This window comes from Diadema setosum, chromosome 7, assembly GCF_964275005.1.
Source record: "Diadema setosum chromosome 7, eeDiaSeto1, whole genome shotgun sequence".
In the NCBI taxonomy this organism is placed as follows: domain Eukaryota; kingdom Metazoa; phylum Echinodermata; class Echinoidea; order Diadematoida; family Diadematidae; genus Diadema; species Diadema setosum.
The window spans coordinates 26,781,984-26,807,765 of record NC_092691.1 but is presented as its reverse complement, the minus strand read 5'-3'; the positions used below and the strand labels follow the sequence as shown (position 1 = coordinate 26,807,765).

The 25,782-nt window shown below is 37.0% G+C and overlaps 2 protein-coding genes across 2 annotated transcripts in view; one reads left to right on the top strand and one right to left on the bottom strand.

Moving 5' to 3' along the window:
- The first annotated feature begins 1,818 nt into the window (after positions 1-1,818).
- Positions 1,819-13,688, top strand: LOC140230491 (small ribosomal subunit protein mS29-like). The gene is made up of 12 exons (XM_072310646.1): positions 1,819-1,945; positions 2,973-3,025; positions 3,747-3,881; positions 4,331-4,432; positions 5,032-5,233; positions 5,885-6,018; positions 6,675-6,755; positions 7,277-7,438; positions 8,219-8,278; positions 10,189-10,281; positions 11,011-11,125; positions 12,028-13,688. The coding sequence occupies exons 2-12, from the start codon at positions 2,984-2,986 to the stop codon at positions 12,111-12,113; spliced, it is 1,212 nt and encodes a 403-aa protein (XP_072166747.1). The 5' UTR covers positions 1,819-1,945; positions 2,973-2,983; the 3' UTR covers positions 12,114-13,688.
- A 7,520-nt stretch (positions 13,689-21,208) lies between these two features.
- LOC140231151 (uncharacterized) overlaps positions 21,209-25,782 on the bottom strand; it is a 32,604-nt gene continuing 28,030 nt past the window's right edge. The window contains 3 exon segments of the mRNA XM_072311301.1: positions 21,209-21,291; positions 22,195-22,225; positions 23,291-23,340. Coding sequence (XP_072167402.1) covers positions 21,209-21,291; positions 22,195-22,225; positions 23,291-23,340 — 164 coding nt within the window.

The window sequence follows — 25,782 nt, the reverse complement described above, 5'->3', positions numbered from 1 at the left end:
CACTTTTGCACGGATGCATTTTGTAGGCCTACATATTCCGTTATACAATAGTATGTATTAAATGATTTGTAACGAAATATAAGCTACTAGTACTTTATGCATTTTCAGAGAACGTCATCAAAATCAGCCTTCAGCTTTAGATGACTGTCTCCAGCATTTTGTTTGGAATAATTCGATTGAATAATCAATGATTTTCCTTTTGTTTGTGTTTGATTATAACTCACGTATAATGTATATCTTGTTTTCGTTTTGTGTTGGTCATGATCTGATTGGTACACTGGAAGATTGTTTGTTATGTTGTATATACTTTGTGACAAATGCAGAAATCAAATCAAATCAAATCAAATAGGTCTTGGCTTCCGACCGTGGCTCTGTCACATCCTTGCGGTCCCGGTGAGATGAGTCGTGTATATGTACACAAATAGTTATGTAATCTTGAAAGTTTTGAAAGTTTGAAAGTTTGTTATACTCAACAACCCATACAATAGGCATCGGAATCCAATGTAAAAACAATTTTTACACTATCAATACAGTAAGACAAACAGAGTTGCAAATAACTTTAAAAGATGTACAAAACAACTGTAATAAAGTGAACAAGAGTGAAATACGATTGATGAAAATATTGAAAAAATACAGAAATATATAATAAATACACGGTGTAGTGAACATGCAAAGGAAGGAAAATATGACGAGAGAGAGAGAGAGAGAGAGAGAGAGAGAGAGAGAGAGAGAGATCAAAAGAGAGAGGAGTAATGGAGGGGAAAACGAAAGAGCTAGAAAGACGCACAAAACTGATGACAATGCAGTGCGGAAAGGGGGGGGGGGGGGACGCACCGGGCGCGCGGCCCCTCTTTATTTTTTTGTTAGAACAAAAGAAATAAGAAAAAGATTGGGGGAGGGGGCGTGCGCCCTCGTTTAATTTTGTTGAGGCGCCTCCCCTTTACGGAATTCCTGCATCCGCCCCTGCAATGTACTTATACAAATTAACAATAATGAAAGAAAAACGAGTGACATAGGCCTATAATTGAGAAAAAAAAAAAAGAGAAAAGGAAAAAAAAAACCTCAAGGATGTACGAAAATGATATACCATAAGTGAAAAAAAGAATGAAATTGAGACGAGAGCGAGAGGAGGCGAAATGGAGAGGAAGAGGGGAGAGTGAGAAGACAAACAAGTTACAACAAAGAAGGGATAGCCTATAAAATGCTTATGTAGTAACTAAGAAAAGGATGAAATAGATACTAGTCGTCTAAACATGTGTCATTATATTACTACAAAACTTGGTTTAAGTAGGAAGGACTCGGTCTTCTTTTTCTCATTATTATATTGATCTATCGTTATAGTATTTGGGTCTTGGATTTTGGATAAGTAGACCTCCCAAACACCTCCTGTGGAGTTTTAACTGGAGGTTATAACTGGAGGTAGAGTATATTTCCAGTATATTTCCAGTAATATCTTTTTAAGTGTTTCTTTCGCTGTTCACTCAAGAGGCAGCACTGAAAAAAAAAAAGATAATGAAATTCATCATAAATTTTATCCTCATTGCAATGGGTACAAAATCTTTCATTTCTAGGAATTCTTCCAGAAACAATATTTTTATTGGCAATTTTCTACTGCAGTACATCTACAATACTAGTACATTACGCGCGTACCCTCTCCTCATGATCCCATCAGAGAGGTGATCCCATCAACCGACCGTGCAGTGGAGCTGTACGTACACGTGTGGGATATCATGTTCGGGATCGGCGCCACCCCACGTACCAGCTAACCAGACACACACGGGACATTCACAGTGCAAGTGCAGTGCGATAGCGGTAACGGACCGGTGAAACTATAACTAGGTGTTGATGGTGTGTTCCGTATCTGCAAAATTTGCCGATTTAGAGAGGTTGAACCGACGTTACATTTGTTCAGTGTTTGAAGTGTTTATGTAGCTGCCCAAGAGAGGTGAGGATGACAATGCAATATAATTTAACTTGTTTCTGGGAGTCGTGATTAATGTCTTTATCACATGAAAATGCGTTCACAAACAACCCACCGGCTCCCAGTCACACCATGGAGCTACGTAGCTCCATGGTCACACTAAAGCGTGCAAATAATAATGCATGTGGGACTAAGGGAAAACAATTCTCGGCATTTATACGTACAAACGTGGACATTAGTAATCATGGTAATGTTAGATAGCTAGGTAGGTGCCGGTATTTTGAACGCTCAGATCTAAAGCCTATATCGGTGATCTGTCCTGAAGTTACTGTATTTTGATTTTGACTCCCAGTGAATTTTCAAAATTGTCCAGTATCAGAATGGGAGAGAATGCATTGCAGTTTGTAAACTTTGGGTGCGGGTGGTGACCTCTGCTCCCCCACCCCCCTGCCGCTTTCTCTCTCTCCCTCCCCCTCTCTTAGGAAATTGAATATAAAATCAGTGTTTTGCTCACAGTAGTCATATACGTATACATAACTGTAAAGCAAGATATTTAATACAAATTTGAGCTGACGGCCTTTTTCACAGCATGATTATGAATTTTTTTTGTGAACTGCCACTGGCATTCAATGCATACAGCATATATTATAGTGTATATAGGTTTCCTACAGGAACTTGCGCACGTGCATTTCAATTTTGCAAATCTTGGCTCTTGTGAAATTCACGAAAGTAAAATGTAAGCAAATATTTCTGGTTTTTCAGTATATTGTATTCAATGTAAGTATAGACAACGGGGTTCTAGTATGTGTAGCATATTGCGGCCATTTTGTAAGGTCATTAGAAAGATTACTAACAAGCACACTTATGGGTGTTGATATGATAGTAGTTTGCCATTCCTGAGCATGCATTGCCACATTTGGTATTGTGGATTACCTGCTTGATATCTTAGCAACTTGCATGTATAAAGTATCAATATGCAGTCTTGAGTACCACATAAAACTGCAGTGAGAATTACAGGTAATTCATTTTTTTTTTTTTTTTTTTTTTTCAGGTAAGATCATAATGTATCCGGCTATGACAAGAATGCTGACCACTACTATTTATGTGAGTATCGGTACATGGTTTAAGTATTCTGTACTAGACTGTAATTTTGTTGTTTCTTGCTTGTCGATTTTTCAGAATATTGTAATGATTATGTGTATTTAAAGTGCAATCATGTATGGCTTTCTAGTACAATATTGGGTTTTTGTAATTGCCTGTATCATATAATATGATAGCTAATCTCCAGATACATAAGGTAATGCTGCTGCAAGTGAAATTTGGTGGTTTTAGGACACATCCTGTCAAGAACATTAGACCAAAAACGTGGTAAAATGAAATAGAATTGTTTCAGGAAGTCAAAACTGAATTTCTTTGCTGTCTTTCTTCAGCACAGAACATAGAATCAACTTTTAAAAGCATCGACTTATAAAAGTAGTTTCTGAAATTGTTCCATTTCAAACCAGTTTAGATGAAGATTAATGATTGTTTGCCGTATTTCTTGATCTTGTTGGAGTTACAGTGCATGTGATTAAGTTGCATAGGTCAGAATCTATGTTCCTTTCAGTTCAAATAGAGACAAAATTTACTCTTCTTTTCCATTTCCTTTCATCAATATTTTAAGTGATAAAATGCTCAGAATCAAGAAGTGAAATGTTACTCCTGCTAGAACCAATGATGTTATATTCCAGTATATATGTCCGATCTATATGTTACCCTGTGTTCTCTTAATCTTGAATGTGAGCCAGGAATGAAAAATTTTGCCCTTTCCCCGATTCCCCTCTAGAGGAGAGGTGTGAAATGCCTGTCATCTACCACATTTCCTCCTGGGCCAACGGACACCCCGCCTCTCCAGGATCCCGCCCTCTCGGCCCCACCCCAGGGACAGAGGGAGGACTTCAGGACAGCTGAGAGCAATCCAGTGAGTTTACTATCATGAATGAAAGCATAGAAGCAAGGCAATGTTTTTATATCTTGGTCATTCATCGTGTAAACTTTAGCTCGAGGAATTGATGATTATCACGGATGTAGCCCTTGAACCTACCCCGAGTTCATTGTACAAAGAAAAAAAAAAGTGAACGGGTACCTTTGTGGTAAATAGATGGAACTCTCCCCCTCCTTCCAATATCTCTTCATCATGCCATTTTAGTGTCACTGGTGGTGCCAATGTTTCAAGACTAGCATCAAGTTCACTTCGATACTATAGTGTAGTTCACTCAAATTTTTCATCTTTCAACAAAATCAATCAGGTGCCAAAGTATTAAGGAATTTTTGTGTGTAAAGAGCCAAAAGATGTATACTATCAGAAGTGCTGTTAAATATTGTCCTCAAATCACCATTTTTGGGGATCTATCAAATCTGTTCCAAAAGGTGAACCACAATGCCAGCCACATCGGTCAGTTTTACACCATCCCAAGGAAAGATGTGGAGACCCTGTTCCCTGTGGGTATGTCTTCAAGATGGCTGAAATTGGTACGTCTGTCATGTATGATAGTGCTTTGTATACATGCCTATTTATTTACTTACATATTCCCATGCCTTTTCATCTGTATTTGGTTACAACTATACTTTATGGACCTATCTCGTGGGAACTGTTTTTCACATAATTCTATTGTGGCGTTCATGAGATTATTGCCTTTATCATCAAACATAAGTATTTAAGTAAGTGAAGTGCTAAGTAGTCAATCATTTCTATCAACATTTATGTACAGAATTATTCCTACTAGTGTTGAAGTTTCCAAATGGCCTCTCTTTGGAATGAAATAAATGTCTAATTAGCAAGATAAACTGCCATAAAAGGGACAATTCATCCTCTATAATCAAAACAGTAAAGGAAAACGAGTGCATATGCTGTATCTTCATTGTAAATTTCATTATACTGAGTGGAACTGTGCTTGCTCATATAGTTGCTATCTCATGCATACTAATTGTACTGTAAGTCTTGTTTCTGCCATGCTTGCAGATGTAGGACTTGTAATGAATCTGGAACAGAACCATATTCTCTCTCACTCTCTGTCTGTCTGTCTGTCTGTCCGTCCGTCCGTCTCATTGTCTTTCTCTCTCCAACACAGATCAGGCCCTTCCAAGAAGCCTCCCTCATGGTGCGAAAGCCGGCGGTGGAGATCATTGATCACCTGCGCCGAACGGACTTCACCAACCCGCCGGTCAAGTACGTCCTGTATGGCCGGAAGGGCAGCGGGAAGACTGTGTGCCTGAACCACCTCCTTCACTTCTGTCACAACCAGGGCTACCTCATTGTCCACGTCCCCTCAGGTATGTAGACTTTAGATGAAGAAAACAACAACTACAGCAACAACGTATGACCATGTCCGAGGCAGTGACCGTCTTATCAAACTAGAAGAGACACTAACAAGAGAGTGTGACAGAGGGCATTTGCCCAGCGTTTGCAGTGATGATGATGATGATGTTGATGTTGATGTTGATGTTGATTTTGATGTTGTTGCTGATGATGATGATGATGATGAAATTATACCGACACCAGCAATGGCAGATTTGGTGGGAATTGTGTACCATTTGTGGCTGTGGTTGGTTTGATGATGCAAATGAGAATGATGGAAATAAAGTGGTAATGATAAAGTGAAAGTTTTTTAGCTGATGCAGTACATGTGATATAATGTTTGCATATACATTTTAGCTCACTTTTTTCTATAGGCTCTCCCAAATGACATTTTCAAATATGTCAGTGGGCTAATTTCCTCAAAATTAATGCAAAAACATGAAAATAGATAAAGAATCATGCTATAAGGAGGCTTCAGGTTATAAATGGTAGAACTTTTACTTTGTAGAATATTTGACTCATTGTAAACTCTGTGTCACTTTTTTCTCCCCTCTTTTTCTCTCTTGTCCCCTGCTCTCTCTTTCTCTCTGCCTGTGTATTGATTGTTCCTTACGCTTGTCTGACAGCCAATGCGTGGAATGTGAACAACAAGTGGGACTTCCTTGACTCTGTGTCTCATGAGGGGATGTATGACCAGCCTGCCTTGTCCACAGACTGGCTCAAGCACTTCAGGTCCAGGAACGAGAACTTTCTCAAGCAGGTCTGTTCAACAGCGAGATGGATGGAGTCTACATTGTCGTACTTATTCATATTCTGTGAAGTTTCGACAAACGGATTAGCTAGCATGGTATTTGAACAGGATATTTGATTGTTGTGCTTGATAGTTTTTTTTTTTTAAAGGTTTATAAAGTTGTTTGTTTGTTTGTTTGTTTGTTTGTTGTTTGTTTGCTTGTTTGTTTGTTTGTTTGTTTGTTTGTTTGTTTGTTTGTTTGTTTGTTTTTTTTTGGGGGGGGGAGGTCTGCAGGGAAATTAAAAAAGCCCAGTAAGTACAGCTTTGGAGTAGAGTGGAGGTAGTCCACTCTTTAGTAATTTACTGAGTATCTGTTTGGAAGAGGGTGTTTTATATTCAAACACACAAGGCATCATAGTAAGGGGAAGTGATTTTTTTAAATGTTTAATTTGAATGTTAAGGAGACCAAATTCATCCCTTCGTATTCCTTTTCCATTCCCTCCTTGACTACAATTCCAATTACTTTTACTTCCTTTGTTAGTCCTTTCTGTAGCTGCAAAATGATGGAAGAGAGCTTGCAACATAATTGTCACTACACTCACCATTGCAAACAATTTTATTTTTGAAGTCAACGTGTACCTTTCTCTCAGAATTGTTACCATGGTACTGCTGTTTGTTTTTTGCAGCTCAAGACAAGTGACAGATATGAATGGAGTAAACGAGAACAGACAGAGAAGGGACAACCGCTCCTTGCTGTAGTAGACCAAGTAAGTCGTCTTCATCTGCTGACTCGCCCGTTGAAAATGTTCTTGATTTGTCATTTCTCTTTTGAAGCATTCAGGTGAACAATGTATATTGTTTTTGATGGAAGGAGTGTCCCGTGATTGGTTACTTTGGCAAGGTTTCCAGGTGTTCTTTTTAAAATCCAAGACATGTAGATGTCATCATTAATTTTTCAACTGCAAGTATGGTTGTTTTAAAAAGCTGAACTGACTTTCACTCTCTAAAAGACACGCAAGATGTGACACTGTAGTGCCATGCATGACCATGGCAGAGTGACAGCCTTGTTCTGGTGTTCTGCCAACCTGTGCAATGATTTGGATACGTAGAAGCCTCCGATGAAATTAAAAAATGTCAAATTTAACATCAATTCCATGTTTACCTTCAGCCAGTCAATTCATATGCATTTCTCATCTTTGTATGTTAATCACTCTATTATTGTTGTTGTTTTGGGTGCATTTTTCTGTCAATCACACATTATGTTTGCTAGTGTTATTTGTCATTGCAGGGACTGAATCGTCCAAAGAATGCCACCGATGTGATTGGCGTCGTCCTCAAGGAGCTCCAGCAGCAGAGTGGCTCTGGACAGTATCGCCTGATCCTCGCCATCCATAGTGTGAACGGCCTTTTTGCCGACGTGACCAACATCAGGAAGCCTGGCGGATACATAGTGAGTAGTGCCCATTCTGTGATGGAGTCTCACAAACTCTCCTGTTCAGTGTTGTCGAGATGAGAAAGAGATTACAACAGACTCTTTCTCAGGGAATGACATCTCCCCTAATGTATAGATTTATATCTGTTCAGGATGGTCAAATTATCCTTGATTTTCACCGAAGTGCAAAGTGCATGTGCACTTAAAAGTAACACAACACCCTTTGATGGTAAATACCTTTATTTGTTTTGAATGATTACAATGTTGATATGGAAAACTTGTGTTGGTCCTGTCTTATTTCATACAACACAAATATTTTTTTTCTTCCCTTCTTTGGTTTTCTCATCATCTTTAATGTCACTGGAATGTATTTAATTTGTGGCAAGTTTTATAATGTCACTGGAATGTATTTGATTTATTGCAAATTTGACCGAAATTCTTCCGTCTAGATGTTTTCATTGCAACTGATTGACAAATTGCCCTTCATCGACTTATTTATTTATACGTTGATATCCGGCAATTTGTCAATCAGTTGCAAAGTTTTACTGAATCGTAATATCTTTGCCGAAGGGGTTTATTGGTCTCGGAAGGCCTTGTTTTTGGTTTTCAAGAAGAATCACTTTGAATCCTATCAAAGGTATGTAAATATGATGGAATCTGATAACTACATATTTCAATAGATTTCCATTAGTATGATTACAGTCTTGTGACTATGCTTATATTATATTTCAAGATGGCAATGAGGTATGCGGTACTGTCATTCATGTTTTCAGTCATCTGTGTTCTCTTTTGTTTCAGATCCCAGTCAGAGAATTAACAATGCACCATCACTTCAAGAAAGCACTGAAAGGGAACTGGGTGAGTGCAGCCAATTAATGGAATTGTTTCCACCATCACTCTCCACTTCAATTCTGTAAAAGTGGAAACTTTCTTGCGATTACTTTTTCAATTTCAGTAAACTTCAAATGAGCATTTTTCTTTTTTGTACAACATTTTATATCTCCAGAAATTTTCAGGTGTTAGTATTTTAGCAGTAGTTCAGGAAAGAGCTGTCATTTACAAAAAAAAAAAAAAGAAAAGAAAAGAAAGAAAAATGTCCCTACCACAAACTGTTCCTCATTTACAGTACACATTCTTGTGATTGTCCAGAATTTGATTTTAAATTGTCAGTTTTGGAGGAACGACTTACAGGAAAATAAACACAAGTCATTTTTTTAGTATGTCCAAAATTTCACATGCATTAGTTTCACTGATATTGCTTATTCACTGTGACTAATCATCGTACTTAGTTGTGCCAGTTGAATAAGACTGTAAAGAATTGATGGACTGCACTATGTATGGCACTAAAACATAGTGCTTTTCTCTTTGTACATGATGATGATGATGATGATAGTAATAATAGTAACAATAATGATAATAATAATAATAATAATAATAATAATAATGATAATAATAATAATAATAATAATAATAATAATAATAATAATAATAATAATGATAATAATAATAATAATAATAATAATAATAATGATAATAATAATAATAATAATAATAATAATAATAATAATAATAATAATAATGATAATAATAATAATATATACTTCTATAGCGCAACAGTCCATCAAAAAGATGCTCATGGCGCTTTTAGTCTTAAGGTTAGGAAAAGAAAGAAAGAAAGAAAGAAGAAGAAGAAGAAAAGGAATTATATAACATCTTCACTTTTTTTGTTTCCTACAACATATTAAAGGTAGGGGATACCTTTTACAGAACTCCCAAAATGCAGCAAAACATTAAATATGAACCGCAGGGGACTTGTTTAGGCCACTGCTTAGAAATTTGGAAGTCAACAGTTATCTACAATTTGAATAATGCACAAAACTCAACTACTCAGTAGTTCTGTGTGTCAGCCACACTTAAGCCTTTTTGTTGCAGTCTTCTGTATTTTTTTATCTATAAACACAAATCTATAAGTATATGAGCTGATGTAATAACATATAGAGTGTGTGGCAAGAATGCATATAGAAATGTTTGTAAGTTTTGATGAACTTTATTCACAAAATATACATGATGGACACACATGCAGTGCATGGGTCTGCAAAGGTAGCCTATTAATGTACTGGAATTTACGGTGAGCCGCGAAAAGAATTCAATTCAAAATCTAACGGTCAATAAAAATGTACTAAATGTTACCTTCCACTTTCAATACTTTATGGGAGTTTCTAAAATGATACTCTCTTCAACATACCACTGTGTTTATACAACTCTTCATTTCAGGCATGCAAATGGGATTCTCTACCTTTAAACAGATATGTTTTTAGAGATGTTGTAAATGATTCCACATAGGATGACTGGCGAACAGTGACAGGGATATCTTTCCAAACTTTTGGTCCAATGTGGGAGAAAGAATGAGTTCCCCATGAATGCTTAACTTTAGATATCTGAAATGAAAAGGAAGTAGAGGATCGAAGTCTGCGAGGAGGGTTACAACAATATAAAGAATTCTGGAGATACTCGGGTGCAGTTGAGTGAACCACATGATAAACAAAAAGAGCAATTTTGAAAATGATTTGCTTTTCAACAGGAAGCCAGTGGAGAGAACGTAACACTGGTGTAATGTGAGCAGTTTTCCTACTATAGGTCAGTAATCTTGCGGCAGAGTTTTGAAGACGTTGTAGAGCGTTGATTTGTTGTTGTGACATACCAAGAAACAAAGAGTTACAATAATCTATACGATGGTACTGCATCATTCCTCACTATTGTTACTACAGACAAATGGAGCAATCATCACCACTGTGGATCAGCATAACTCCTACAAGATGCCGAAGGAAGACTTCAAGCCACTCTATCTGCTCCAGAAGGAAGTAAGTTCGATATGAGCATTTTGTGCATTCTCCTCACACTACATGGTCATTGGTGATAATTTTGAAACCTCCCGGAAAAGAAAAAGAAGGCTTGCCATGTATTTGGCTGTACTCTTGGATTTCTTCTGAATTCAACGGCGACGACATAACCCATATCCTATCATGTGATTGTGGTGAGAAGTCTTCCATTCCGTGGCATCTCATGTTTGCCATGCTGGGTATCTATGAGGGATCTCCTTTAATTGTGCTTATTGTTTTTGCCCCATGTCAGTTTTCTTGGAGTCTGTGTGGAAATTCTCAGGGTCAAATCTTTTATGATTTATGTTGTAATGTGGTATTCCATCTTAACTTGACCCCCCCCCCCCCCCAAAAAAAAAAAAAAAAGGAAAAAAAAAAGAAAGAAGAGGTTTGCAGTCCACAGGCATTTATGTTCAAATGCACAACACCAATCATTATAAATGTTTATATAAATATAAACTGACATGAAATCAGAATTCTAACATGTACAAAGAATGATACTTTGGAACCATTTAAGATACATTTTGCATATGACGTAGATATGGAAGAGCAAAAGACCAGAGGATTGCATTCAATAATGGTAGTGATGACTTGTGATAGTAGTAGTATAATTGTTATTTTCATCATTATCATTTTAAGTGATGTTATTTTTGTATTCATTTCTTATTCATTTTTGTTCATACAGTTGCTGTATTTTTTCTTTTTGTCCAGGGCTTTGAATGGTTGGATCCATTTGTTCCTGTCTACGTAGAAAACTACAGTGACAAGGAGTTTGAGAGTTGCATGCAATATTACATTAGCAAGAACTGGATACAGTTCGATGAAGGTGAGCCCAATGACCGCGCTTCTTGCTTGTGGTAAAATTTGTCGGTGCTCAGTGAAGATTAAAGCCCCAGCTGTAGCAAGGTTTCAGATATAGCAAAGTATAGTAGGTGACACTCTTGTCATGCCATCATTGTTATTCAATTAACCCTCTCTGTGCCAGGAAGTTTGGACAGTGTGTACAAGGCTATAGGGTTTTCTGTGCTAATCTGCACTCAAACCACTCAAAGGGTTTATGGGGAACTTCATGCTCCTCACTTAGCTGGTAGTGTAAGAGACTTGTAACAGATTGTAAATCCATGTATCAAATTTTGGGGTTAATTTCAATTCTCTTTTGGTTTGACTTATGGCCCAGTGTCTGCAACGTTCTCTTTTCAGATTTGGCTTTTTTCTTCTTTTTCTTGTTTGTTTGCTGTTTATAGTAGAGGATTGAAACAGACTTTACATCTTGTGAATATAGGGAAGCTATTCTTTTTGTCATTATTTTGTGCCAGGTATCTTTGTGTTTTAGGAAGCAATGTTGTGGCATAAAAGACTTAAGCTGAAAGTTTAGGTTAGTTCTGAGCCTTCAAAGGCCTTTCTGGCCAAACCTAGTGAAATGTCTGTGTCTTGAAGGGACTTTGATGAATTAGTTCTCCTTGGATGGAATGTCATCCTTTTATGGGGTGAACCCGCCAGCTGTAGGTGATTCAAGTCTCAAATATCTGGCTAGCTAGTTGCACGTAACATTTATATGCAGGTATGCGCTCTAAAGCCCACGGCCATCCGGCCATTTGGATGACAGTCTCATCAATGAAACAACCAACAGCACAGTAAGATATTGCAGCTGATTTTATTTTCTGTGTGATTGATGATTTATATACCCTCCCCCCCCCCCCCCCATTCTCTTTGTTTCTTTAAACCCAGCCAAAAGTGAGGAGGGGAAACTGCATCTCAAGCTTCTGTCTGAAAGCAACCCTGGCTCCATCGAGAGAATCTGTGCGTCCATCTGAATGCACCATCCAGTGATAAACTTTTCAGACCAAGTGCAGTTGATATAAAACCCACCTATAAGGTGTCCTGACTACACTGAGACAGTGCAGCAGGCAGGCTTATGTAGAGCAGACGGCAGCCTTGGTATCCACAGCCTTGCGTCGAGGAAATTGTCAGGTTGCTAGGTGATGGGACAAGCATGGCTTCTCATCAGTGTTTGTGGGTCGTTGTGATGCCACACAGGAGTGAACCTGCTTTATAAAGGGTCTTCGGTTTTGGGTGATGTTTGGAATGAAGAACTGTTATGAAAGCAGAATGGCACATATTGCGTAAGACATCGAAAAATGTACCAGGGGAACAGATTTGGGTTGGTTCCCCCCCCCCCCCCCCCAGTCTTAGAATGATGCTCAGGTCTGCTGAAACAAGGAAAAAGTTCATCTACTGCGCAAAACACTATAGACGTTGAGTGAATTTGTCTGATGTAGATGATTTTGTGCCTGTAGTAATTATTATTTTTCTTTTGTGCAGACATTGGTATCATTTAGTCCTTTCAAACAACTTAAACAAGTCACTGAGATACGTTATTCAGACCTAATTCTAAAAGAACCAGCTTTCTTTGTTCTGATCTACACGGGTTTTCTGTGTAAAACGTGTTTAGATGACACTTTCCTGAAAATCTTTATGGTGTTGAAAAATCTGAAGGCTAATCAGAATTGCAAGTCGAGATGAACAAAAACAGTTGAAAATAAGTTTTTGCTACATGAACAATATCATTGTTTAGAGTGCCAGACTGTATTTAATTTATTCAGTGCATTTTCCATATAATAGTAAACAGCACATCTTTTTCATTCTTTCTTTCTCTTTCTTTCTCAAAACAGAAAACTGAAGGATAAACCACCAGTACAAGGTGCATAAAGGCATGTCTTGTACACCAGGTTTTAGTGCATTAATTTTGGATCAGGTTTCACAATCCTGGCTTCCTAAGGGGCCTGAAAAAAAAAAAAAAATCATATGTAATTCGTGTATTTCTATGTTACAATGATGTATGTCATCCCAGATATATGTTTGGTCTTTAGTTTTAAATAGAAATGAATTGAATTGACTTGAATCGACATGAAGTTCCACAATGATCATAGCAACCACCACATGGCTTCCAGTTATACTACACCCCAAATGTATGATTTGATGTGGAAATCTGTACTGTATTCACACTGAATGACTTTCAGTCCATGCCTCACGCAGCGCAGACTTGGTGTTAATGACAAGTGATCAGTCAACTTCTTTCTGTGGTCTCAGTGGAACATGTGTTCCACTGAACGGTATTATTCTTTTGTTTTGTTTTGTTTTGTTTGTTTGTTTTTGTTTTTTTTTACTGTCAAGTTGCAAAGTGTACGATGAACCAACATTGCCAGTCCCAAATACACCTCCCTATGCCTTCCATGTTTCCACTGCACTTTGTTGGCTGTGATTTTGTGGCCCACAGTCGAGTATTGTTGCCACTACCTACATTGTACATGGCTATGTGAAATCATGTGAAAGCTGTTAAACTTGCAGATTTCTATATGAAATACGAGTATTAAATCAACTTTCCCATACAGTTGTCTGTCTCTTTTTTCTTGTGAGTTTGACAAGTGTAGAATAGTTTCTTTACAGTGAGGACATACTTATTGTTTGCGACCCCAAAATGTCATGATAGACATGTATATTTTGAATGATGATGATGATGATGATAATAACCATGCTGTTATGTATATATTCATCTTTAATTCTGTTTGTAGGGGTCGTTTGGTTTCTAAGAAAAAGTGAATTGCATTGCACTGTTTTCACATTGCCATTTACCATTACAAATCATGTGTCTTGTCAGCAAGAATTGCTAAAAAGCACTGCTGTTTGTTTGTTTGTTTGTGTGTGTGTATGTGTGTGCTATGTGTGTAGTGTTTGCTATTTAATATGTTAGGCCTCACTACACGAGGCACAGTGAGAGAGAAGTTTATGTTTAAATAACAATTTTTCCTGGGAGGTAAAGCAACAAGGTTGAATGATCAGAATTGTTTGCTGCATTTATGAGCGTGATTAAAAATATGTACAATATATATATATATATATATATATATATATATATATATATATGAAGAGTTCGAAAAAACCGATAAGTCCATATTTGCCAAATGGAGATATTTGCGATTAAAGGTCAAGAAAAATAAAGAGAATAATAAGAAAATTTTTGCTTCTTTTGACCATAACTTCAAAAATGTACCTTTATATGTAGTGACCAATACATCATTTAAAAGGTATTATTTTGTACTTTATGACAGAGACCTTGCTTCAAAATCTTCAAAAATGGACTTGACGGTTTTTGCAAACAAACTCTTCATATATATTCTTCCTTTTTTTTTTTTTTTGCATCTGTGTGTTCAAATGTACCTGAGACATCTTCATAATTTACTTAATTTCCATCGATAACAGAATCACCTAATTGTGTCTGTAGACATGCTTTCATCACCAAGACATTCACACAAGATACACGTGTATGTGTCTGTGCAGTGGTTGTTCAAATCACACATGCACACATATCATCACACTGGCAAGTATTACACCTTGAACACTTTTACGTCAGTGTAAAGAATTACAATAATCTGCACATTGTCTATTAGCAAAAGATCACCCTCTCTTTTTTTTTTATTCATCAATTGCAACATGAAGTAGGAAGTGAATACAAAAAAAGTGCTGCATTTTCTCTCAACTTTACTCTACACAAGGGAACCCTGTCCCTCGGGTGTGATGAAAAAATAGGGATCTTGAGTCCGAAAAAAGAGAGATATATATTCAAGGTCAGAGAAATACCAACTGTCTCCTTTGTTTATGTGACTTTTGAATATGATAGTATTGCTTTCATTTTTCCATATGTCATATCTGATTTACACATGGAAACAAAAGGAGTCAGCCTATGCATCTAAAGGGGGAAAAAAGGTCATAAAAAGAAAGGAATTCACTAGAATGGCATAAGTTATGAGAGCTAGCTTTGTAGATGACAAATATTACCACTATACTGCCAAACTTATATGTCACTTCAGAATGAGATCGAAATAGACTGAAAGGTTCAGCTTGTACTTCTGCCTTGAAAGCAGCAAATGTTAATCAAGTTAGAATATATTATATATTATATGTGTATTAGTCCATATCACAAAAAGTGCTGGGTGATTGTATGTACAGTATTTTATCCTTTTTGGTTTGAGGGCTCCAGTCACAAGCATAAATTTGCTTCTTAGGAGTCCTGGCATGTATTTGTTTCTTGTTTCTTGTACATTGTTTTATATTCTGCCAAATGAAATGAAATGAAATGAAATGAAATATAGTGACAGGGATGGTATGAGTAAATGACAAACACATTCATTCTACTGATTAATTGCATCTGCTTAAAATTGTCCAATAACTGTTTTTTCTTCTTCTTCTTACACATCAGTAAAACTAGAAGAAACTAAAGAAAAGTGAACTAACATGTTATGCAAATGCACTGGGGAAAAAAACCCCCACTTGTTATGACATGGTAATTCCACTACTTCAAAGTAATCTTGAGAGCAAAATTGTCTCCCGCACTTGACAAAGTTGTGAAATTAATTTGTTCCTCTATTACAGAAACCAATTTAGCACTGCCTCCTCACCAAAAATGATCAGACATGCCACACAAACTTTAAATAGCGGGACATGAAAAGTACTAGGACTCAAACTTATTGGTATTTCTTCATGGTTCATCCCAAAATGGAGGGGATGAATGATGAAATGCCATGAATTTTGTGACAAAAAAATATTTCTACAAAGGTTCTTCGTACAAAAAAAGAGAAACACACAAGGAATCATTTGCTTGTAGCATCAGTCATGAACATACAGCAAGCAATGCTTGTGGAATGTGGTGGCAGCTATCTCAAGAGCAGAGTTCAAAGATAGCAAAAATTAAGGACCTCACCAGTCATACAAGTGTTTTGTGATTCCCAGTTTAACTGGACTTGGGGGGGGGGGGGGGCCCTCGGCCCCCCCACTTTTTTTGCACCCGTACATAGGCATACATAGGGTGTCACCACTTTGGCCCCTCCCCCCCACTTTTTTTTTTTACACCGGAAGTGGCACTACAAAAGAATAGAATGAAACCTTCGAGCGCAGTTTTATTTTTTTTTTTTGCTTGTCAGCTGAAGAAACTCAGAAGTGGCATCAGAAGTTGTGCCCCACTTTTGAAAACATGGCACCGGCCATAAACAAATAATGTAAAAGTTTCCAAAATATACTCTTACGATGTATCTACATCACACAATCACATTCAACTTCTGAATATTTCAATGTGATAATGTGTTCCCTTCACGGCTTATATGACATGGATGCCATTTGCAGGGGTAGTAAATGATTCAAGACATAAACCATAGACAGCCCACAAAAACTGACATTGGAATTAACACAGGAAACAAACAGTGCTTGCAGGAAGTGAAAATGTAACAACTGCAGGATTAATTACTCTAGTTATCTCAAGTAATCCAATCAAGCGACAAAGGCACGTAAAGCACTTCTTCATACGACTAAACAAACCAAATATATATATTTTTTTTTCTCTAGGCATTCTACATGATAAATTAGATGTTACATCAACACTCTGACTAGAGATTGAAGTTGTAATAATCTCTACCAGTAGTAGTATAAGCGTGTTATTAGCAAACTGACGAGCTGGCAGCTGCGTCTTTTTCCATGATAATTCCACCAAAATCTTTGATATTTCAAACAGCTGGTCAGCACACTGTATTTATCAGATGCTAATTTTACTATCTAGATTTAAATTTGCCAATCTAGGACTGTAAATCAGATGTAATCAGGGAGGGTGAGGTACCTCACCCAGCACGTCCATAGGGACAGTGGTTAAGCGTCCCCTTCAGCGGTACCTGGTATCTATCACGGGCTTCTCTCTGCCTTGGAGAACTGTCAAAGTAATAAATGTTATCAAACTCCTCTGAACGGATGGATTTTTCTGTCTACAATGCACAGTGACAGAACGACACGAAGGAAGGAGCTTAAACTAGTTAATATGCACAGCCAAGACATGAAACAAATATGCCTTCACACCGACACAACTCACATCCACCGCTTTTGGTAGCACAATCTTCACACACAGTTATTTATTCTTTCATCTATTTTGTTTGCACGTGCAGCGCACAGCAAAGTATGATATAAATGTATAAAAATGTGACATTTGTATATCAAATGTGGTCATTTGCGTGAGCAGGAAAAAGACACACATGACTAGAATCCAAATTCACTACTATGTATCTACTTTATACAAATGTATAAAGACTCTGCTTCCTACCACATTATCACAAGAAGTGTTTTAACAATATCATTACTATACATGTTATATGAGAGTGTGAAATGCTACTGTATGTGCATGGAAAGTGACTTCTAACCATAATTACCAACTCTAATGATAACCTGAATATTCTTTAAAGAATAGTTTTGCTACTAAACTTCAGGGGGTTGAAAACCAAGCAGCTCGTGTTGTGCTTGAAGCTAGCAAGCATGAGTATACTCTCTTGAATTTGTTGAGACTAATTCACTTCTGTATGTGCAGCGCAATGATCGGTTGATCAGTATTTAATTTCAAGTGTGCTACAAAGCTGGCAGTTTCCACATTATTATCATCACCTATACCATATAAAGAGTTTGATAAACTCCCTCAAAGAAAATAAACAAAACGATACCTAAGCTTTGAAATTTCTGTATCATAGAGACTGTGAACTTTGATTTTTAAATTTTTTTTTCTGATAATGACATTTCTGAAGTGATCGAATTATGCAAATGAAATGCAGGTAGCATATCACCGATAATGTAAGAAATCGGAACAAAACTAATTTGAGAGAATGGTGTGGGGGGGGGGGGTGATAGAGTAAATGCATCATTTGACCATCAACACAATAATATATTCTCCCATTTCCCTGAGTGCCATGTACATGACTGCTCACTAACTGTTGGGAGTGCTATGGTCAGCTTCACGTGCAATGGTCACGTAATGCTTTAATGAATCATATACATCTGTGCAGATCGACAGTAGGAGGAATCGGCGTGGCTTCTGACCACTTCCGGTACGCAGTTACTTCATTTCTCTCATCTCAGAAAAAGAAAGACTCGACGCTGTGGATGAGAGCAATCATTGTCACCAGCCCCCATACAAGTATCTACCAGGGTGCTTTCAGGGTTAATTCATATACTTATATTCTTAAGATTATATGTACAGGCTGCAACTGAAAACTGTCTGTACAATATCGTACATTCTTCACAATGCTCTTTCACCAAAGGATGGCACTGCCAATGATTGATCAATTCTATAAATGTGCAATGGATGCACCTGTCCAAGAGTTCTACAGCTGCTGGGCGGCATGCACGTGTGACAAAAACGTCACTATTCCCATAATATCTAAATATCTACAACCTATGTACACTGCAACGCACCAGAGCCAAGGGCAGATTGGATGCCATGCGCATTTTGGGCTAGTGTGCTCTTGTGGTGCTGTGAGATTTCCGGTGACATGTGCAACTGGGACTAGGAAATCAAAGGCCGATGTGCACTTGTACGACACAGAAGAATAATATAATACAGCCAGAACAAATTCACCCTCTGCTCTATAAAAGTCAGAATGACGGCTGGTTACTTCTGCATGGATCTGCATGTCAAGTCAATAGATTCAAATCAAAATCATTCTATGTCATCGATGCATGCCTTGAAAGACAGAAAACCAAAAAAACAATGAGAACACTGGCTCAAATACCAAAATATACAAACAGAAATTCAGACATTTTTCCTCGTACATATCGCATTTGTGAAGATCATGACAAAAGAAAAAAACAACAGAAAATATGAATATGTACAAAATAGCCTCATGAAATAAAGAGGAGAAAAAAGCTACAGTGTTTGTAATGTGTGTGACAATGGTTACATTACTCATTCTGCTGCTTAATAAAGAATAATTTAGTCCCAATTTCCAATGAGTGACAAACAAAATCACACTAAGAAGTAAGCTTGGAGATAACTTGATTCACTAAATTGCACACACTGTATGATAGAGGCTTTCGAAATGATCCCCTGTACACCACCACACATACGCACAAATGCTGCTTGACATCCCAAATGCATCTTTCTTTCACATTCACACAACTTTTTTTTTCTTGTGTGTGTGTCTTTTCACACAAGATTTACATTCATCATTAAATATTGATCTTATCAAAAAGAAAAAAGAAGGAAAAAAAAAGAAGGTATGTCTATACAGTCCCACACTGCGCAGATAAAGTGTAAGTGGCATACAGGCACAAGTATTTTCATTTTTCCTTTTTTTTCCTTCAGGCTATGATAAAGTATTTAGTGATAACCAAACTACTTGGAAAAAAATCCGCAAATTAAATTCTAACATCCACATACATTTATTTGGCCCAAACACGCAACACAGGCAATGGTGTCAGTCTGGGATAACTGGGGTGAAGTTTGAATTTGTCATCTCTTGAAAAATTCCTTCATGCTAGGTAGATTTTGAAAGGAGTGGTTGACCTCTGAAGAAGTTCATTCATCTGGCCGTATAAATACAGTTGTAGGCCATGCAATATGCCCAACCTGTGCCAGATTCTATCAAAGATTGCAAACTTGCAATAGAGAGACAGACTTACAGACAGACAAAGAGACAGAGATAGACAGACACAGACAGAGAGAGAGAGATAGAACGAGAGGGAACAAAAATCTATTCTAATACTTCCAGCAACACCTATAACCAAGATTATACTATTCATCTCATGATAATGACAGCAATTACTACATCTCAGAGATTTAAAAAAAAGTGTGATAAAGGGAGATTTTAAAAAAAGTGCTGCCATTAATTCTTCCCTACACTTCAAGAAGTTAAGTCACAAGTGAATTGAGAAAATTCAAATTTTTGCAAATCGTTTAAATACATCAATCATTAAATAATTGTTCACAACTACAAACTATGCAATGGTATCATAATATGTTAATGAATAATATCAAATAAGAGTTTCAAAATAGAAAAAAATAATAATCTGGAGTAGGGCTATATTGATATTACACCATCATAGAATGACAAGCTTCTCAAACTACAAAATTGGGTAGAAAAATAATACAGGATGTCAACTACGCAGAGTTGGAAAGACTTGCAAAAGCTGTATCCTGGTTTTCTATCTTTAATTATATTATATACATCAGAAATTGTCAGGAAAAAAAAGAATCAACTTTGAACATATTGGCTGCAACTAAAACTGAATCAATATTGACAGCATTGCACCAACATATCATTTCCGCAGCACATCAACATTCTAGTCATTATTGTCATTCATATCTTCTTAATTCAAACATCACAACACAGAAAAGAATCGCCAAACCTCCAAACTCGATAATAGGAAAAAAAAAAAAGAAATTAACCAAAATGCCATATGTTTAGAAAGAATCGCACAATTTACATTTAACATGTTCATATTGTTTTCATACTTCAAACTTCATTATTTTATACAAGAATTGCATTTGTTTTTCTGTACTTTATCTTAATAAAAAATCATTCACATATGTTTTAACAAGCATCCATCACATGCTGCTAACATTACCATAATTTTTACATCATCACCTTCAGCAGACTCTGAAACCAAAATGTAATTTTGAGTCTGCCTTGAACTCTCCGTGAGTTGATAAATTAGACTTTATTGGCCTGTGGAAGGATTTAAGAGACAGTCCTTAGGCAATTCATTTAATAGCAATCAATTGATTTCTCTCTATTGGTCTCCAAATCTCCTGGTGAGCATGAATGTATCTGTAAGTGTACTACACATAAAGACTGGCTGTACAATTTTCAGCACACTCACTAAAAAATGTTACATTCATTCCTAAAACCGTCTCGCCTCGGAAGCAATATTGTTCGCATCTTCCGGCTTTTACACGTGTAGATGGCAGATTGAGTGCGGGATTTTCTTTTCTTTTTGCTCCCAGGTTCCACCGAATTGATGTCAGAAACACAAAGTTGAAGAAAAAAGGATTTCAGGCAAGGTGTAGATCGATCGGTAATGGTGTCACTGAGTGACGATGCGTGTCCTATAGCAACCTGTTGTCCTCCCTTGGCACCGGTGGTATTCCAACATCCGGCTCCTCCTCCTCACCCCCCTGATTCTCCTCACCTGTCAAAAAACAAATTTTGAAAATAATATCCTCAGGGTTTGGATTATTTTCATGCACCCGCCAAGGCAGCAGTTACACGTTCACAGGTAGAAAACCAGTGGATTGATGGTTTGATGTGCCCTGATATGTAAGACCAGGCCCCAAGGGTAAAGTGTGTTGTCCATTTGAGCACTCCCATTGCTACCCATTAGATTTGAACAGGTGACCTCAAGAACGAGTGTCCATGGTCTCGCCCACTGAGCCATGACAGCTCCCAAAAGTGATTGAGAAAGTTATTGCAGTAGAACATTGGCGAATATGATTGAGAAAATGTAAGATTTCTCTTATTCCCACAAGTACACGGTTATTCTGGTCATGAACTTGGTACAGGAGTACAAGCTTTACCCGTGAGAAGTCATAGGGGTGAAACATCTTATACTCCGACACTGCTATTTTGCAAAAAGTGGGTGCTACATCTAAATCATCGTGGGCACAAAGAAACGTATGCTGACTGCAGTGTGATCTGCAGAAAGTGTGAGCTTCAACTTCATGATGTCTTTGCACATTTGTTGTGTAGCTGAAACAAGTTTCATCTTGAATGGGATAATAATGCCCAGTATGAAGCTTAGTACTTATTTCATTTTTGTCTCATGTCATTCACAGGACTGAGTACAAAAGGTATCATAATTGATGAGTAACATGTCTTAATTGTTGTCCACTTCAAAGGGGTTTCTCTACTTTACAAAGAATGTGCAGATGCATAAATTTGTTAGGTTGTGACATACGACTGACACCAGCAACCAGAATGTAGAGTATACCCTCTCACAAATCAACTTAAATGAAATCACATTACAGCTTTAAGTAAAACATGACACCCCCATTGTTTCTACAAATGAAATATAATAAAGAAGAAAGAATCTTACCATTATCCTCATCCACTACTCGAACCTCCCCCTGAACAAAGACAAAAGTCATAAAATAAATGCATAATAAGTGTTATTAGAGTGGATATTGACAATGATGAGTCTCCATCTTGATTATTAAATAATGGACAAGGGGTTTATGCACAGGTATCCTGCTTGAAATTTCTGTATTTTGCATTGCTTTACACAGAGCATCAGGTCTAACACACACATATCCTGCTCTGAATTACCGTACATTGTATAGCTTCACAGACTATTGTCTGTTTTCCTGTTCAATATAATTCAAGACTCAGATTCAATGAAATTCAAATTGCAAGTTGAATATTCACTTCCACAGCATAATTTAAAGGCATTGTTTACCATTGGGAGTAGTGATTTATCACATTTGATGCTTATGTGTAGGTCAGTTGTATTGCAATCATCCCATCATATTAAAATTTAGCACTAAAGCATAAATTATAAGGAGATATCACTATTTTTCTCATTAAACCATAACTGTAGACGGTTTATACTAGAAACAATTCCATTGTAACTACTGTTCACATTTTGTATATATATTTAACAGTACTTAACATTGATTATACTGATTAACATTTTTACATTGGTTGTTTCTATCTCGAACTCACATTTTACAACTATTCTGAAGCACAGAAGATGAGTTTTTGTTTCATCTGCAAATGGTAAATAATGCCTTTAAAGTGTCATTGCAGTTTGTACCACCACCAAAGTCTCATCCTTGACCATCACAACACCAACTGGCAGCAAAATTGAAATTTTGCTCTATGACATAAAACAGAAGAGGGTACTTGATAATTTGAAAGTATGATACTAAGCTATTCCCTCACATTTTGTTGCATTGCTTTTGTAAACAGGCTATGTTTTTTCCATTTGGAAAAGAAAAAACAAACAAACCTAGCAATGATACCAAAACTGAACTACTACACTTAGATTTTTTGTTTCAATTTTTTTTTTTTTTTAAAGCTTAATGAGCTGAGCCACAATATTTGTTCGAGAAATGCTTCTGCTATTTGGGAACTTTATCCTTGCTCAGTGTGGATAATTGTCAGGCAAAGGTCCCTTTGTCAAAAATTCTTACCGCTTCGTCGTTTACTCTTGCGTCTTCCTCATCCACTTCATCTTCTTCACCTGATTACAGAATGACAAAAGGATGAAACAGTTGAATGATAACCAAACTATCATTTTCTCCCAGGCACACAGCTCCAGAAGAAAGAATGCTAAAGCAGGGCTGCCGACATCCACACATCAAACTCACGAGAGATTCCAAAGAGGTGTTAGGTTAGATCCTTGGGTGTTACATACAACACAATGGGCAAAAATAATTCCCAAATCAATAAGGGAGATTTTGATAGCCTCTTATCATCTAGATATTTATACTACAAAAAAAACCCCACAAAACATTGAAAGTTTTCAGGAAGACTCTTGAAGAATCAGGGAGGTTCGGCAGCTGTGTTAAAGGAATGAACGGGTGAGTGGAATACATACATGTAGTATGCACACAACGCATCTTTCTCAGCTATTAATTAAAACAGATTAGAAGTACAAATGTAATCTGTGCTCTTAGTGTTTGGGCAGGTTAGGTAACAGCAAAATAATGAAAGGAAAATAAAGAAGAACAAAATGTTATTCTTCATTGACCATCACCTCTGTGAACACAGACATGCAAACATGTGCAGCGAAAACCAGTTGAAGAATGTAAAGAAGGATAATGAATAGTTAATGATTAGCACACCATGCTACGTGCAGGTCAAAGCTACAAGCTACAACATATGGAAAGACACATGAGTTTATCTGGGTTTCTTGATGTGTTGACAACGCGCTGACCATCTACAATATTGACTACCTTCTAAGCACTAGGGATCATGCAGAGATTCTCTCATACCGCTATCACTGTCATGATGGCCAGCGCAAAACAAATGAGAGTGGCTACTTTTTGAAGACAAATCACCGGACAAATTATCACAACAATGCAACCATGAGTATAACTGTTTAATCCAGTAACTGATTGATATTACATAATGCCACATCAAGAAGAGAGTTAGAATACATATAGAAACATGGGGGAGTTTACCCTACTGCAAGTTAATTCACACAAAAAGAAATTTCCTCACAGTGTGGATGGCAATGCCAAACAATTTCATATTTAAGATGACATTGCTATTACAACAGCATTAGTAGAGATCACACAAATTGCGTCTGCAAAAATGCAATAACGAAATTGACATGTTTACAATTTGTTATGCTCCAACTAGTTTTGTGCTTTGTTTGTCTACAAAGTACACTTAATACTCGAGTATGAACTATTGTGTACAGTACGCAAAATAAGTACTTGTCTGTATATTCGCCGAGGTATCAAAGAGCAAAAATGCACAAACCACTTTCCAAAAAGTGGTGTTTCCACATTTACAGTCATATGAATGTATAATACAATTTTGCTTTCCTTTTTGTATTGTATTAAAAAAGGACTAACATGGCAGCTGTGGAGAAAGATCTCTTGAATAGATCTATTCTACAATGAGGAAATATGAGATAACTCTGCTATTAGGAAGAAAATGATGCACATTAAATGTGTACAGAGCAACTTTGAGGGTTACGTGATTTGATATCACAGGAGACTATGATGAAATTGTGATATTAGAATTGTGCAACCATTCCGCTGACAGAATAAAGAGGGCACACCACGTATCATGATAACAACAAGTGGTACATGTACATGTATACCACTGTCCTTTCTCTATTCCAGGCTGGTCTAATCAACACTCGCTACATAGTTTCTGAATATCCCCCCCCCCCCCCCACACACACACACACATCCCTCCAAAATACAGGTATCAGGAGATTGATAAGTGTAGGCTGCGATAAGGTGACTGTGCAGAGCAGTACTGGTACTTTCCATCACATTTCATGTGAAATGTGGTGTACAACAGGGAGACAAACCAAATATTCACTTCTTTTCCATGCAATTCAATCCAAACCATGTCTAGTACTAGTACCTCATTCTAAAAAGGGAAACTATACCCTGTGTGAAGTGCCAAACTGATAACAAGTGCTCTCATCAATCACTAAACAAGAAGTAGGTCCTGCAGTGACGATCCACGGCAAATACATTCAACCCCTTCAACATGTTTCAGACACCGTTCGACATTTTCACTCGGACTTCCCTTGACATACATATGTAACTAAGCTGTAATAAAAACACCTACAGTACCAACACTCTATTTTCAGGCTGACTATAGTAAATGACATTTTATCATTACTCATATTACTATGCAAATGCAGATATGGAGTGTGTTAAAATGATTATCATTACCACTATCATCGTTATCATCTTTTGAAGTATTAAGAAATCACAATGTTTATACAGAAAGAATACTGGAGGGTTACAACAATACATATAAAAGACATACAAACTGTGATGGGTCACTAACAATGTTATTTAACATGATTGCAATGAGCTGTACACTGTATGATGATATTAACACACAAACACATAAAAACACACTCTTGCTACATACACAGGAAGATTCATGTTACAACACATGGTATGTAATCAACAATGTGTGACGTGTA